This window comes from Engystomops pustulosus, chromosome 6, assembly GCF_040894005.1.
Source record: "Engystomops pustulosus chromosome 6, aEngPut4.maternal, whole genome shotgun sequence".
Classification (NCBI taxonomy): Eukaryota; Metazoa; Chordata; class Amphibia; order Anura; family Leptodactylidae; genus Engystomops; species Engystomops pustulosus.
The window spans coordinates 59,306,047-59,323,826 of NC_092416.1; the positions used below are offsets into that span (position 1 = coordinate 59,306,047).

The 17,780-nt window shown below is 41.8% G+C and overlaps 1 protein-coding gene across 3 annotated transcripts in view; it reads left to right on the forward strand.

The window, feature by feature from the left end:
* Positions 1-17,780, forward strand: part of LOC140135144 (espin-like) — a 163,774-nt gene that overhangs the window by 103,129 nt on the left and 42,865 nt on the right. For all 3 annotated transcript variants that reach the window (XM_072156256.1, XM_072156257.1, XM_072156258.1), the window contains exon 7: positions 98-375. In XM_072156256.1, coding sequence (XP_072012357.1) covers positions 98-375 — 278 coding nt within the window. The remainder of the gene's footprint in view (positions 1-97; positions 376-17,780) is intronic.

Genomic DNA, 17,780 nt, shown 5'->3' on the forward strand with positions numbered 1-17,780 from the left:
GTAGGGGTTAATGTATTGCCCAAATTCTGTGGGTTTTTTGCTGTTATATCATGCCCTATTTCTTTGTATTTACAATTTTTTATGTTTTTTCCTTCAGGACCTCCTGAAACTGCTATCACAGACATGCAGACATATATGGACATGTTAAATCCTGAAGTAAACCCAGGGGGTAGTAAGAAAGTAGACCCAACCATCAATCCTCCACCCCCTCCTCCAGCCTTCCCACCACCTCCACCACCAGCCCCTGATGCATCACTCCCACCACCTCCTTGCTATCCTGCGCCAAGTCCTCCTGAGGGTCAACACACATCGGAGATCTACGTACAGGCAAAGAACAACCTCCGCCATGTTGAGAGTGAGGTACTAAACGAAGAGGTAATATTTGAAAGGAAACAGCAACATAGAAATTTAGTTTGGTTGACACCTTTCATTGTTTATCTGAATTGTTTTTTTCTTTGCAGCATTTACCTAATTTACATCAAATACAAGACAGGATTACAATAGAACATATCACATTTTTAGAAACCCCCATCATTGTCTGCTGAACATGCTTAGAAGACTGTAGCCCTCAATGAATAGGCTCCAGTCTAGAGCTGTATACGGCCATTAGGTGTGCTGTAAAGCATATGTATATATGGCAGCACCCATAAAAATGTGTTGTGCCAAGTATTTAAGATATTCCTATTCACAGGATAGGTAATAACTAGCTGATCTGTGCAGGTCTGACTGCTGGGACCTCTACCAATCATGGGGGCAGACCTCTATTGATCCAGAGAATAAGATCCCAGTTCTTACTAATGGCTGGAGTGGCAGGATATACATGCACCCTGCTGCTGCATTAAATTGCAAAATAATAATGGAAATAGCCGAACACAGTGGGGCTTATTTACTAAGGGTCAGGTTTTCTGACTTTTCGGGGATCGCGGATCAGATTTTGGCTCATCGGCGCCGGCATTCATGCAGCAGAAATCGGGGACGGGCCGCCGGACGATCCGACGGATTCGGACAAACCGCGGGAGTTAACTGTGAATTTGTGTCGCAAGATTAAGCACTTACATGCACTGTGAAGAAGAAGGTGAACTCTGTCGGACCTGATCGGGGAAGCGACACATGCAGGATATCGGACACACAATATTAGTGAATCGCGGCAGATGTGCTTTGAAGTCGGAGAACGCAGCTCGGGGATCGCGCTGGGACGGGTTAGTAAATTTGCCCCAGTGTTTGACTGTCTTAGACCGCTCCTATAGACAGTGAATGGAGTGGCATGATTACATCCTGTGGGTAAGGGGTAAATTAAGGCTAACAAAGTTCCATAACAAGCCCCACATGTCATTAGATAGTAATAAAATGTCTGTTCGTGATAATCTTTTGAATTGTGGAAGAATTTTGCATTTTGGGCAGCTGGAACATACATGTTTATACAGATTGCTGTGTCTACTAACACCTGTTGTATTTTATTATGTTGTTATGTATAGATATTGGTTGTATAGATATATGTTGTAGTTGCCTTGTGATTTTCGGCTGTTTCAGCACCAAAAAATATATACAGCCCGACATACCAGGAGAATCCTGATGAAGAGTTAACTGTATTGTACGTCCCTGAAAGTATCTGTCAGTGGTTGGTTGTATTTCAACCTTTTATTTGTGACCTATGAATTACTATGATATTATGTACAACATTATCTACAAGTCAACTCACTTTCTATGCACTTTTGGACCAAGGTCCTATGTAAGAGAGTAATACCTAATCTTATTACATCAAATAAAGTCATAAAACCGTTAACACACATAGGGAAGTCCCAAATCAGCCCCTATCACTGTCATGCCTTATCATCTATTTCGAGGAAGGAAAATTGCAAATACGTTTCCACAGGGGGAAAAGAGGAAAAATATTGCCTATGGATCAAGGATTGTAAACCAAGCACACTTACATGCTGTTGTGTTCCCCCCCCCCCCCCCCTCCGGGTATGATCTGCTGCTCTTTTAGGTTTTTCTGCCCTGACTAACAAAAAAGGCGTCCATATGTGTTAATTGAGCCTGGAGCCCCTCAGGGTCGTTTGAATCATTTGTAAAGCCAGAGGGGGCACACACCAGTATGTCAGTGTGCTTGGTTTACAATCACTGATTCTGGTGGTAGATGTCCTATAACATGAGCTTAGTATAGGGCACTGGTTTGACATGTAACCCCTGAAATATAGAAATATAGAGGACTTTGTAAAGCTGGTCATTTCGTAGAATCTCAAGGGGATGAGGGTGCAGGACCTTTTTGTCTTCATGCAGTTGGGTGCTAGATCACCCTTCTTGGTGATACATCTATGAGTCTCCTAATCTACCTGTGTGATGGATATTAGAGGGGGATCACAAAATAAAAACTCTCAATCTTGTCCTATCTGTGGTACCTTAAGTTCAATTTGATAACCATAACTTCTTATAACTTTCCTCTTTGTCGGTGTGTTCACTATCCATGAGTATATATATATAACACTCCTTTCAGTTTGTTGTAGAATGTTCTGTACCTTTTTTGACTACTCCATTGCACCCCGCCCTGATGCACCCCACATTGATGTCCTAGACGGCTGCCATCTTTGCCTACTACTAAATACAATGAGTAATGTTGAGAACTTAAACCTTGAGGTAGAATCCCTCATATCATCTACTAACTACATATGGATCAGTGTTACCTGCATTGCACCTGCTTTAGCAGTAGATCCCAGGAAATCTATTTTCGAGATACATAGAATGTGGCTGTATTGTGAGGGATGCTTTAAAATTCATCCGAGTCCTTTAATTATTTTACCCGTGTTTTGTCTCCATGAAACAAAGCCTTTCTTGCCGAGATAAATGCTACCCAACATGTCCTTTCATTCTGAAAGCTAGTGAGTAAACAGGCCAACAATGTAGACAATGGGCCTTTTATGTTTTCTTGGCAGACGGACCTCATAAAAACTCTCCGGGCTGAAAACATGATGGTTGACTATATCATCTGCTTAATTGGAATAGCCCAGGGAATTGGCCAATATTCTAATATTTCTTTGTAATTTTTCTATATTCAATGCATTTACAAAATTGTGTTATGTGTTAAAGTTGTATTGGCAATGTTTTATTCCTATGAGATAAACCTATGTGTATGCAGGAGGAAACATGAGCGCTGGAAGCTGAGATAAATTATTAAGTGCAGTCTCTTGCTTAGCAAAGCACTTCATTGTACATAGGGATAATGAAGGATGGATGGACCTGGGTCTTGGATAGAATTATGGTTTTGTATTCCAAGTGCTAATAGCAGCCTTGTTCTATTTGCATAATATGGCAGACCCATGCCTAGTCTAGAGTAACTTTTCTTTCCTGCACTTCCCAGTTCTTCCGCCTGCAGCTCGGAGCTGGCTGCACGATTCACCGTTGCATTGGAGGCTATAGATAACACTGTAGAAAATAAATACAAGAGTGTCTGGTGTCTCTGTAATGTGAAGCTGCCGCTATTTAACCCCAGGGAGAGATGGCCAAAGATTAATTTCCAGTTCAAAAGTCAAATGAAAAATGGAGTTGATCTGTGTGTCTATCTAAATATCTATATATCTTCTATCTTCCTATATATCTCCTATCTATTATCTATCATATCTATCTTCTATCTAGCTATATATACATCTATCAATCGATCTTCTATATTTCTTCTACTGTATTTATCTCTCATATATATCTTCTATCATCTGCCTAGCTATCTATATATAATCTACTTTGTATTTATGCATATGCAACATCCCCATTGGGGCCTAGCCCTTGAGGTGAGGCCTGGAGACAGCCGGGGCCCGCGGTACCGGAGTGGCTGGCGGTTGCGGCCTAAGCACGCTATTGTCACGGTGCTTGGTACGGGGGAACCGGAGGGCTGTCCTACAGCCTGGCAGGTCTCCAGCAGAAATGATGAGGGAGAGGCTGCTATAGCGGATCTCCCTGGGGCAACCCCTTAATGTCCCGAGTGTGAGTCTCTGGGTGATGGACAGGGTGCCGGTGATGCAGGCAGGGGTAGTAGCAGGGACCAGACGGAGGCAGAAGTTGAAGGAAACAACTTACAGTTCGTTTATTGCAACCGGCAGGAACTGCAGAAAACGTGCCTTTAACAGGTGGAGTACTGGAGAGGTATTTGGAGGGAGCCACAGGATGTAGATCACCAGCCTGGATGTAAGAGCAGGCTGGGAGGCAGCTGTGTCCTAGAGGATGCTTCAGCTCGGTCCTGGATCTCTTCAGGTATCACCCTTGAAGGTAGGATGATACCCCTTTCCTCGCTACACTAACTCTAGTCTTATTGCTCCACTTCAGGCAGGGGCTAGGCTCTTCCTGCACTGGTCTGGTATGCTAGAGACTCTAAGCTACTGCTCAGCGAACTACTCACTGCTTGTGTCCTGCAGACCCAGAGGGCCTGACTAGGACCGGTCTCTCTCCTGAGAGAGATTTCTCTCTAAGAACCCCAGAACATTCCTGGCCAGGGGGTTTTATTACCTCCCTTTGGTCAGGTGGTGGCTGCTCCTCCAATTACCTCTCAGTGCACAAAGACAGGATGTAACACAGACATTGGTTGACATTATTACATCACAAATTAACATCTGCCTTGCCAGGCAGGATTAACCACTGCAATTTCCCTTTGATCCTATAAGGACCATGTAGTGTAATGTGGTGTTACCTACAGGTGGGACGTATTCGCAAGCACTACCTCGCCATTGCATCGGCGAGGGTGTTGCACATATATAAATTCAGGGCTGATTCTAGGGTATTTGCTGTCTGAAGCAGAAATTGAAATGCCGTCCCCCCTTATTCCTCAACACCAGACTTCCGCTGATTCCAGGATATGTTTGGCCCACTGAATTCCTAAATTTTTAAAACGGTACATCCTGCCGACATTACTTAAAATTAGTAACTAACCCTCAGGGACCCCACACATGCTAACAGGCAGTACACGTTTAGTGACACAGACAATAGTGGCATCTAGTGCCTCATAGGTTACGATCTGCTCCATCAGCGAGAGGACATCATTATATCTTCTACCCCTTTGTTGAAATTGCTGTCAGATGTCTTCAGCTCCCAGCACCAGATCTCCGCACTGCACCAATTAAATACCACAGTCACTTACAGTATAAAGTGGATATAGAATCCACAATATGGTCCTTCCTCATTTATTTTAAAATATATAATATTATAATATATATAACCCCCATTATATTATATACAGGCCACTTATTATAAAATATGCAGCCCCCATATTCTATAATATACAACCCCCTTACATAATATGTATCCCCCTTATTATATGATGTACAGCCCCCCTTATTAGATAATATGTAGCCCCCTTATATTATATACAGCCCCCTTTTTCTATTATATGCAGCCCCCTTCTCTAATATATACAGCCTCCTTATTTTATTATATCCAGCCCCCCTTCTCTAATATATACAGCCCCCTTTTTCTATTATATGCAGCCCCCTTCTCTAATATATACAGCCTCCTTATTTTATTATATCCAGCCCCCCTTCTCTAATATATACAGCCCCCTTTTTCTATTATATGCAGCCCCGCTTTTCTGTTATATACAGCCCCCTTTTTCTATTATATGCAGCCCTCCTTCTCTATTTTATACAGCTCCCCTTTTTTATTATATACAGTCCCCCTTTTTCATTATATACAGCCCCCGGTGCTCGCCTCCTCTTACTGGCTCTTCTGCTGCCTTGTACTGCTGCAGGGACGCAGGCAGTGTGACATCATCCCACCCTGCCTGGAGCAACAGAGCGACACAGACAGAAGGATCTGTGCCGCTCTGTACATAATTTGCTTCTGTAGCTTAAAGATAAAGGCGCAGTTGATTTTTCATGTGGGCGATTCAAGCGGCAATGGCCCCATATTTTGCCACCTTCCTTAGAGCTCGGACATCTGCCGCCTCTTGGCAGATGACGCCCTGTATAAATCTATCTATCTATAAATCTATATCATCTTTATCTTCTATCATCAATCTCGCTATCATCTCTCTATCTCCTATAACATTCTCCTACAGTCCCATATTACAGATTGTCTTACCATACTATTGTGTGTAACTACAAAGTGTTATTATTGTGCAGGGCTAAAGGGAGCCTCTTACTGACTGTGACTGCTCACAAATTATTTTAGGGCCCCACTAAGTTTTTCCCAGGACCCCACTTTAACGAAAACTGTCCCTGCTGCTTACTCCATATATTCATCCCATGTTGTTTTCCTTCTACATATCTTTTCTAAATTTTCATTTAAGTCAGATAATCTCTGGTATTGGGCTATGTATAGTGAACTACTGCAGTCTTGAGGTAATCAGTTTTGCACAAGGAAATTTTTCTACATGCTGAATCTCAGTGTAATTATCAAATTCTTTGCTGTTGTTTCAGTTAATGGATGAGTTGTTAGATCCAATGGCAAAGACTCAGTTTCCTGCACCCAGAGCATTGCCCCCCTCTAATTACACCTCTGGGTCTGATCTAACTTGTTGGACGGGAAGAGATCAGTGACGACAAGGCTGGACCTTGTTGACTTTATGATGTACAGTTTCTGACACGCTTTAATTAAGCGCTGTAAAGCTTAGAAATTCTCACATTATCAATCCTGTCTGATTATTATGTGATGCATCCCAAGTAGCCAAACAATTTCATTTGAAGGGAACATGTCACCAAAAATTGACCTAATAAACCATTGCCAATTTGTTGTCAAGCATGTACATAAATGGTTGCACAAAAGGGCTGCAAGTTTAGCACTGAAGTCAAGCTCTCCCCACCTCAAAATGCCCCCTGTTCCCTTTTAGCTCCTGGGCCTCAATGCAAAATGTTGAATGGGCACTCTAGCTATCATATTGGGGTGATCCCACGGTGCGTTGTCCGACGAGGATTCGGGTCTGCCGTGATTCACTAAGATTGTGCGCCCGAGTTCCTGCATCCGTCGCTTCTGCGCCGAGGTCCGAAAGAGTTCACCTGCTTCTTCCTGTTGCATGTAAGTGCGTGTCTTGCGACACATTTCTAAATGTTTAATCTTGCGCATTGTCTGACGGCCTGCCCCCCATTTCTGTTGCGTGCAAGCCGGTGCCGATGCGCCAAAATCCGATCGCTTGTGGCAAAATCCCAGGGCAATTTGGCGCAAAACGAAAATCGCCGGGAAACCCGGCGAAAATGTGCTCCGCGGACCCTTAGTAAATGAGCCCTATTAACTTTATAGTATTGCTGTTTCTGTGGCAGAGAGGCCATTGCTTCGCCCCTGGCAGCTACCCATTGCTCTGTGGTAGCCTATATCCCAGCTCTCCTTCTAGATATACACATGTGGACTTGAAGGCTGACAGTCATTAGTATTTATAACACTTCTATTTTTATCCATTTTACTTTTATCAAGCAGTACATTCACTATCTCCTCACAGTCAACAGGTGGAGCGTGAACTTTGTTCAAGACTTTTCTGAGACTTCCTGAATTACAGACAGGAGGGTGTATAGATCTTAGGACAGTATCCCAGGATCAGGAGACAAACCTGGATTACACCACATTTCACTTTCAAATTTGTTGGGCCAATAAACTCTGCTTATTATATTTTTATGATAATGATCATTGCTGTTGTATTTTATGCCCTCGAGTTGTGAACTCAGCCATCCTACAGGAATGTGTGCCAAGATCAAGTGGCTTAGTTGCCCATTGGAAACAGACTCATTTTTTTTGTTTTTCTGTACAGTTCAGAAAATAGAAAAGTAATCTGATAAGGTAACGGAAAATGAATATAATTTATAAATAATCTGTAATGCCACACTTAGTCACACTTCCAAGACTGCTTCTGTTTTGTATTCTATTTTTGTATTAAAAATAGCTTTGACAGAAAAAATGAAATGCTATTTTGTAACTTTCATTTCCATGTGAATTGTGACAAGCCACTCATCCCGTGGGCCTGGGTATAGAGGAGCAGTCTCCCCCACCCTCGGGAAACCGCCGCTCCATGTGTCCTTTTCAAAATTAAAAAACCTTCCATCTCCTGTCTGAGCTCCGCCCACTATTCTTTCCCCTCTGCAGGTGTAATTCATAGATGTCCCACCCCCCATCTCCAGGTATTGATGATTACATCAGGCACTCTCGCACCTGCGCGGTCAGCATCTGTCTGCATGCTCAGATCAAGCGGAGCCAGCTGCATGGTCTCCTCATTCATCTGCGCTTCTGGTTACTAGACACTAAGTCGCAGGGAGGTACCCAAACTCGGCATTGAGTGGCCTCAATGCCTGGTGGCCAGCTCCACTTCATCTGTGCAGAGCCAAAAATGGATCTCCTGGTGACAGGTACCCTTAAAGAGAACCTGTCACCACATTTTTCACAAATACAGGGAGTGACAGGTTCCAATAAAGCCCTAGTAAGTATCTGACACCTTTCTTTTAGCTTAAAATGATTCCCCTGAGATTCACATATTTTCAGATTTATAGTTTTATCTGGTATCTAAGCATGACTACAGCAAGTCGAGGTGGGTGTGGCCTCCTCGGACTGAATCCAGCAGCTCCTCCCAATCCTATATCTGTATGCAGCTGTAATGTCATGTGACCAGGGTGACATCATTGCAGGTCCTATAGCTTTGGTAGCATTAGAAAACTTTACACCATATTTCTCATGAAATCACAGCAAATTGTATCACATGAAATCACAGCAGTCTGCATGGAGAGGAGTGGAAGTCCATGGAAGCTGCTGTGATTGTTTCATGTGGTCAGATATGTACATGGGGTACAGTTTGCTAATATTAAGTAGTTTAAGGACCTTTGATGATGTCACACTGGTCATATGACATTAGGCCACGCCTCCTCGACTCGCTTCAAATTTGCATAGATACCAGGCAAGATTATAACTCTGATTTAATGGGGATCTGCAGGAAACTATTTTTAGCTAAAAGCAGGGTGTCAGATAGTTACTAGTGCTCTATAGGAACTTGCCACTACCTGTTTTTGTTTTTGGTGACAGGTTCCCTTTAAGGCAATGAATCATTTTTTGTAAAGTATTTTTATTTAAAAAATGGTTGTAGAAAATAGGTGGAGTCTTCCTTTTAGGTGTGACGACGGTGTGTGGCGGTCTGTTGTACTGGTGTCCCATAAAAGAAAGTTCTCAAATTTTAATCCCCTAGTGATGTTTACACAAAAAAGATCATTTTATTTATTTTAGCTCTTATCATTCAGTGATGGTCAGTGTAAGATTCCATGTATCTAATCAGATACATTATGATCCCTCTGTGCTATGAAATGCTGTATGCTGACAATGTGCTTATATTATCAGGGTACAAGGTTTATATACACTTTTATTTACCTTCTGAACATTCTACTACCATCTGAAACATATATATAGAGATGAGACAGATGATTCATGAGATGTATATAAGACACAATAACACTCACAGCTCTGCTAAACTCACTTATAACGCACACAGTCAGCTCTTCTATGCCTCCCTCCTGGATAAAGACCTTTTCTGTCTCTAGCTTGTACAGTAAGTTTCTGCACACTGTTGCTTGCTGGCAGGAAGTGCCTTTGTCTGAGCTAGTCTTGTAATGCGGAGGGGAGAGGCAGGAAGTAGAGAGCACTGCAGTGTGCAGATAAGAGAAGCTATTCATGAGAGGAATCTGACCATAGTCAGAAGATTTATGTTCGGATCCAGGAACAACCAAAGAATTATAGAATGTGTTATTTTGTTATCCTTAGTATATTTAAGAATCTTGTCTTCGTGGGAATAGCCCTTTAAGTTCTTATTTTCATTGTGCCGGTCCTCATGAGTTCAATGTATCATGTTTTAAAACTCATACCTGGCATAGACACCTGACAGAGGGAGTCCTTACACAGCCACTAAAGTAAAAGCTTCAGCATGAGCTCAGATAATGATCCCCATTGCTCGCTGTTCATTAACTATTAAATATAGTTCCTTTGAGGAAGGAGCGATCAGGAAAATGAAACCGTTATTGACATGATCAGAAGAGGCATGAAAAACTAATGGGCAAGCGAATGTGTGAATGAATAGAGGCGAGAACAAAACTTAGTGAAAGAGACCTGAAGAATAAGCGTTGACAGTGCTGTAGCTATAGATGACTGGACAAAGCTTCTTCCATGGCACACATTAATGAAAGGCTTTGCCATGTCTGTGTTTCATTGTTTGTCTCTTTTCAAGATCTCTGCTTGCTGGTATTTTAGACAATTTCCTGTTAAAATTGATCAGCAGAACGCATGATCAGTTTAGAAAACCCCACAAGGGATGTCAGAACTTAGTTCCAAAGTAGAATGTTTTTCAATGTTTACCAGGTAGGGACATTTGTGGCCCAGGTTACTGAGTTGACGAGATGCCCCCTCACATTACTGTAAACATGAATGCAAGTTTAAAGGGTGTTTTCAGGAATCCTTGAAAACCCTGCCGGATGCTGGGGAAGAAGTGTCAACAAGAAAGTAGAACTAGCTCTCGGTTCCCACCTCATTCCCAACTTCTAGACTTCGTCACTTGTGACCTGACCAGAAGGCAAACAGTGTGTTCCTAGGTCCACAGGACCTCACTTGTAACCTTGGGTTCAAGGAACCCACAGATTGAACACAATGGGGCAGATTTACTTACCCGGTCCTGTCCAGCGGCGCGTTCTCCGTTGAGGATTCAGGTCTTCCGGCGATTCACTAAGGTAGTGCGCCTGATGTCCGCCAGGTGTTGCTGCTGCGCTGAAGTCCGCCGGAGTTCACCTTCCTATCATCGGTGCAGGTAAGCGCGTGTCAAGCAACACATTTTTTTTTTTTAAATTCCGCGGCCACGCCCCCAGATTTCCGTTGCATGCATGCCGATGCGCCACAATCCGATCGCGTGCGCCAAAAACCTGGGGCAATTCGGCGCAAACCGGTAATTTTCGGTAAACCCGTCGAAAAATAGCAATTCGGGCCCTTTGTCAATGACTCCCAATGGGTCCATTGAGCACTTCCAGATGGGCTTAGAGTGCATTGGAAACGACCCAGAGCACAGTTAATATACTCCCTACCAAGGCCTCTAAGGAATTATCCATGATTTTTGTAAAACCCCTTTCTAGGCACCAGTAATATTATTTCTTTGGGTACATGAAGATGTGACACACTGATCCCCCCTCCCCCAGCGGACATACTGACCCCCCTCTCCCTGCGGACACACTGACCCCCCTCTCCCCCTGCGGACACACTGAGCCCCTCCCTTCCCCTGCGGACATACTGACCCCCCCTCCCCCTGTGGACACACTGACCCCCCCTGCGGACACACTGACCCCCCCCTCCCCCTGCGGACACCCTACCCCCCTTCCCCTGCAGACATACTGACCCCTCCCCCCCCACTTCCCCTGTGGACACACTGACTCCCCCTCCCCGGCGGACACACTGACCCCCCCCCCCTCCCCCTGCTGACACACTGAACCCCCCCCCCCCCCCCCCCCCCCGGAACAGCCTCCATCTTTCTTTCGGCCTGGGCGTCCCGTACACGCCGGCCCTGAAGCCGTCATCATGTGAGCCGGCTTCAGACCCGTCGCATACCGGAGCGCTGCTTCGGGGGCACCAGGACAGGTGAGTTTTGGATTCTGCTTCTATACTGCGATCCTGATGAGCGGAGCATAAAAGCAAAAGAGTAATCGATCCGGATAGTGATCATTTGTAGCAGTGTCTTATAGCGACACTGGTAAAATTGATCCGGAGGCTCGAGTGGGCCCCTCAAGCTCCCTGGGCCCCGGCACTTGCCCATGTTCACCGGGTGCTGGCGTCGGACCTGACTAGTAATAAAACTGGTTTTGATAAATATTTTTTTTGCGTTAATTCAGTGGTTACACAAGGTTTTTGTTTTGTATCTAGAGCTGCAATGCGGATTCAAGCATTGCCACGGTAACAGACTACAATCAAAGCTGTGTAGTCTGATCCTGTGGCTATGTTTCCTTTATTTTAAGCCCTAATTGTGAATATGTGGTCACATATGTGTTATAAAGTATAGGTGCAAGGTTAGACCACGCACGGTTTATTTGCCACCTGAAATAATGGAGACACATTGCTTTGTACAAGAGCTGTAATCACCAAACAATTTTCATCAAGACCAAATGCAAAGATCCTTCATTTTTCAAGATGTATTAGCTAAGTAAAAATGCACGGTTACAAAAGTGGACATGCCATTTAAATTAGTTCCCTATATTATTATCAATTTTCCTCAGTAGTTTCCCATCATCCTTCTTGTATACATATAGGCCTTGTCCTGTGTGATGGTTGTTTGCAAACTCAAAGAACAAAGTAAATTGCTGCGTCATAATAATAATATTGCTGACAGCTATTGTTATACTTTGGACTGCTATAGAAATGCAGAATATAATAGATGGATTGTGTTTCATACTAACAGGATTCCCATTTTAAGGAAGGTGATTGTGAAAACACAAACTGCATCTGTGTGTACACATAGGAGTACTTGCTCAAATTTTACGGGACAGCCATCGAGAATCAGGAGCTGTCCTGGCAAATTTAGGAAAGTTAGCAAGTATAAAATGTACAATTTTTTGCAAATTATATTGGCTCTTTTTGTTTTTATTGCACGCTACATGTTAAAGTTTGTTAAAGAGACTCCCCAGATTTTATGCCTATTAACCCCCTCAGGTCAGGCATGAAATGTCTTTTTTAGATTTCCTTTATATGTGAAATCTCACCCGTTTACCTATAAAAAAAAATCTCCTCCAAAGGCAAGTGAAAATGAGCAGAGAAGAGTCATGTTTTGCTTGAGATGAGTCACGTTTAGAGTCTCAATCCCCTTATCTTCGGTTCTATGAGGATATCCAATGAGGATACTGTCCCTACTTGGAGGGTTGAGGGGTGTTGCAAATAGGAGACTTTCCAAGCCAAACATTGGCCCATATGGCCTTAGTGGAAATGAATATAGATACGATGAAAAAGCTGGGTGTTGCCAGATTGTTCCAATCTGGACAATGTAGCGACACTGGGATGCAATGACATAGCCTTAGGGGTGTACAGATGTAGCGGTCCCATGTACATCCTCCTTATCTCATCTAATCTGATGTAACAGGGATGGATTTGTCACTTAATTGTTTGGTTTGTGTATTTTTATAACATTTTTTTCCTAAGAAAACCCCCATGAGGTCAGGGCTGGAATAGGATTAAATAAATGACCATATACTTACCCCTCTCCAGCTCTTGGTTCCCTCAACAATATTGGTAATTCTGGGTTTTGTGGCTGTGTAGTGCTGAAGGGGGCAAGTAATGAGGGGACAACACAGGACCTATGTATGATTTTGTGTGGTGGCAACTTCTAAACCTGTCATCACTTTCCTAACATTAAGATTTCCTTTACTTTACTGCAGTTTTAGAGTATGAAGTGTCTTTGTGAAACTATGCAGGATCCTGCCTGATCTTTACTTCCCCAGAAACAAAGGCTTCCTTTTCCTTGCACTGCATATTTTATTAATCGGATATTTGGCTTTCATTTTAACCCTTCAACCCCAGGCAGCTCCCCTGGTATGTGGTCAGATAAACTTTACGTGTATTTACATATTTAAGGGGGTTAACTTGTCCTGAATAAGCTGGGAAGCAGCTACACCCTGCATCTCATACAATTTACAGATTTAAAAAAGCTGGGGACATCAGATGTAGCAAAACTGGGGTTTTTACTTGTACATATATTGTATATACATTTACTTATATTAATATTAATTTGTGATACAAAACAGAAGCAAAACTATTAAATGTTATCATAATGTTTCATCAAAGAGTTAAATGCCACATTCAGCTCTGCTACATCTGAGTATAGTGTATGTATACCTGTAGTGTTTTTTCGCAGGTAGATGATTCATTCCTGTTTTTGCATGGCGAGGTAAAATCCCACTCCCTGTGATTGGCTGGAATAGGGCTAGTGATGTCATGTCAGGGCGAGCGGATAGGTTCAGCTTTATGTAATTAATTCGAGAGTTCATGTAATTGGAGAGGTTGGATTGAGTGAAACAGGTGTGCTCTGCAGAGGTGTCATGTAACTCTTGTCACAGACCGACAGGTATTTTCGTGACTGCAAGCCAAAGAAGACACAAAGGTAGGATCTTTTATTATATTTTATTTTACTTTATTATTGTTTTTACCTCTATTTATTACAATATAAAATTGTGTGGGTATTTACCCTGGCGTGTCGCTGCCGGGATTAAATGTTAACTTTAATTTTGTGGAGCCAATAATTCATCTTTATATTGTGTAAAGGACCATTACCAATATGTTTGATTGTTGTTATAGGTGGTAGCTTTACTGTATTGCTTGTATATTAGATGATGACTCTTACTGATACGTTCATTGATTTTCTAGACTATATTCAGGATAGCTCTGAAATGGTACTCCCAAAATAGATTGTATGGACTGTTTAATTATTTGGTTATTATTTCCATTTTTAGAGAAGAAAATTAATATATATTTTTTAAATATCAATTTAATGAAGTTAACCACCACATAAAAGCCATACTGATGATTAAGTCACTTTCTGACCAATTTTCTATAATTTCATGTAATGTAGTCTCATTAAACCAATCCTTTTTAAATTGTAACAAAAAGGTTTGTGTATTTTTTTCTTATTATTTATTTTGATGCATTTTTCATCACCATCATTGGTAATATATTGCCCAAAGTTCACACTCAGTGGGAGCTTCAGATATTTTCATATTGACATATTGACACTTTGGTACTTATATATTTGGATCTTTCCATTTTTTAATTATGTGGGTGTAGATGATATGTATGGCCTGACTTCTTGTGTTACTAGACTCATGGAAAAAATATGGTTTTAGTTTTGAAAACTTGACCATTTTTGGGATTCCTGTACAATATGAATGATACATTTATTATGTTTTTTTAAAACAATTGCTCAGTGTTGGTTTGTATGATGACATTAGATAGTTTAGTTTACTAGGATTTCTAGATAAAGGGATGGTAAAATACCCAGTATATGATACCACATTATAGAGCCCAAATTGTGCTAAAATACAGGTTTAGATGTAAGGTATTTTTTACTTTTTTTTTATTAAAAGGTCATTGGGGAGAAAAAGCACCTAAATGGCAAGTATTTAGAAATTTAGAAAGAAACAAAAGTGTCCTGTAATATGTGTAGAATCCATTGTTTTTAGGCCACATTTGCCTAGTCTAAATGAAGCATAATATATTGTTTATCACCACGTATAGGCACTGATCGCTTTCTTACTTTCTAATCTTTCCAGATAGTACTTCTTATATGAGGGCTCACATAAAGTGTATTGTAAATTGTATCCTTAAAGTTATGCCTGGATAGAGATGATGGGGGATATCGGGCTTCTGCTGCACGTCAGCTAGTACTTGGGATTATTTGCCACAATCCGCCATCTTGACGCCAATGGGGTGTGAAGGGGGGAGCGGCGGGGTGGGCAGTGGGCGAGGCCGGCGGGGAGTGGGCCGATGCCGGGTGTTCCTGTTCCTGCGCCTGCGCACTCGCTGCAGCCGACGAATTTTCACGTGTGAAAAGCCACCAGCTGCGCTTATTTCCAGGCACGGCGCAGGGTCCCGCCAGATACATGAAGGGGCCGAGTCCATTTGATGTATGGGCTGTGCCAGAGCAGCTGCAGGGCTATCATACACAGGTGCATGATAAATAACCCCCAATAAGTGCTTTCATAGGTCTATAGGATCATTGTGATAATGGAAGGTATTATATTATTATACTATATTATACGGTGCTGTATGTTCTGGTCAGGGTGGGATTTGTGTCTGTAATATATCCTTTACATAATGACCTGTGTGGATACTTCCCAAATTTTTATGATTGTTGCATAATTATCTGAGCAAAGAGGTGTCATGTCACCCCCTACCCCCCACGTTATCCAAGTGAATTCCTAGGGGCGTCATTAGGCCTAGGCCTGCTCACAGTCTATCTGTTATATAGTTTATAATGGTATTCTATAATACTATGCATGTCCCAGTGTTGTATCCTGCTGTACAGTGGTTTCTTAGTTAATGATTTCCCATTTCTTTCAGTAATTCAAACCTTTGAACAGTTCTCTTTTCTCATGATGCCTTAATATATCTTTGGAACATTTCAATAGAACTGAACTGCAATATCTTATAGACCAGAATGATGCCTTCTTCATATCTTATCTTATCTTATACAGCTGATAGATCAGAATGCTGCTGTTTCTTCATATCTAGTATATCTTATACAGCCGGTAGACCAGAGTGATGCTCTTTCTGTATATCAGCTAAGTCATATACAGCCAATAGACCAGAATACTGCTGTTTCTACATATCTGCAATATCATATATAGCCAATAGACCTGAATGCTGCTGTTTCTACGTATCTGCTATATCATATATAGTCAATAGACCAGAATGATACTCATTTTACAGATAATTTATGTAATATACAAGCAGTAGACCAGAATGGTGCTGTTTCGTGAAGTCTGCTACAACCTTTTAAGTTATGCTCTTTAGTCCCTGCAGAACTGAGTGGCAGCCAATATTTCAGTCTTTACAGACCTTGTAATTGGAATGGCTTACATACTAAACATATGAAACTTGACACCAAAAGGGCAAATCTAGCATTGTGAATACCTCATTGTGTAATACATTACTCCTTTGTATGGATTTTGCATCCAAATTGATCATCTAATTTGTAAAACCTTCATCTTACAAGGGAGTTCTGACTTGGAGGGGTTCCTTTGTTTCGGATTTAAATTTCATGTCTTCCTTGCCCACCTTGGAGGACCTACCCTGTCTTACGAGGTCAACCCACTGATTTGGCTGAACAATGAGTAAAAATTAGGTTATCCAGTGGTGGTGCTGCAGGAACTTTTGGTCAGGTATCTTCACAGAATACAGCTTATCAACAAGGAACCAGCAAAGCAAGGAGATACTTTGGAATGAGTTCATCCTCAAGGAACTAGTAGTAATGTCCAAGTAGTAAATGTCCAAAGTGGATAACAGTAATGGTGCCATATTGATTGATATCCTTAAAACAGATAAAAAAAGAAAATATATATACACTTGGGGCTATATGTCATTGGTTGTGGATTTTAACAAATTGTATTGGAAGGTTTTGTATGGTGAATTCATCACTCTCACAGCAACTAGTATTTTCTTGTAATATGAGTTCAAAATGGCTGCCTCCATTGCTTACAGGAGATGAGTGTAGATTAATCAATACCCGTCTTACTACGTGTTACTGTATAGGCTTTACAAGCCACCAATAACATAGACATAGTCACGTCTCTGTATCCGTATTATTTTCCACATTATCCTAAGCTCTCCTTAACACCTTAATGGGTAATTTGTTGCATAATGTTGAACGCAAATCTAACACGTTGATGAAATTAAAAGATTTAGATTAATAAGTAAAATACAGAATCCTGTTCTTCTTGTCTTAGCTTTGCTGATAAGCCAGCAAAATATGCAAAAAGTAGATTTTACATGCTTGCCAGAAAGTCTCATTTACTTAACTCAACAAATGCACTCAGCTTGGTATTTACTTAGAAGAACCTAATTATTGTGTGGATCACACAGCGTCCTAAGCTGTTAACTGCCTCCGCACTCAACTTGCATAATATGATCATCTACAAAGAAAGATGTAGAGTCATACCACAAACCTCTTCACCTGCACCTCAGAAATCCTATACTGCGGGGACATAATTATTCCGAATACCCCTTTATTACTATATTTAGCTACTCCACCCATTGGTGACAGGTGCATAAAAACCAGTATAAGGCCTTTCAGGCTCCACACACCAATACAGTGGATTATATAATTA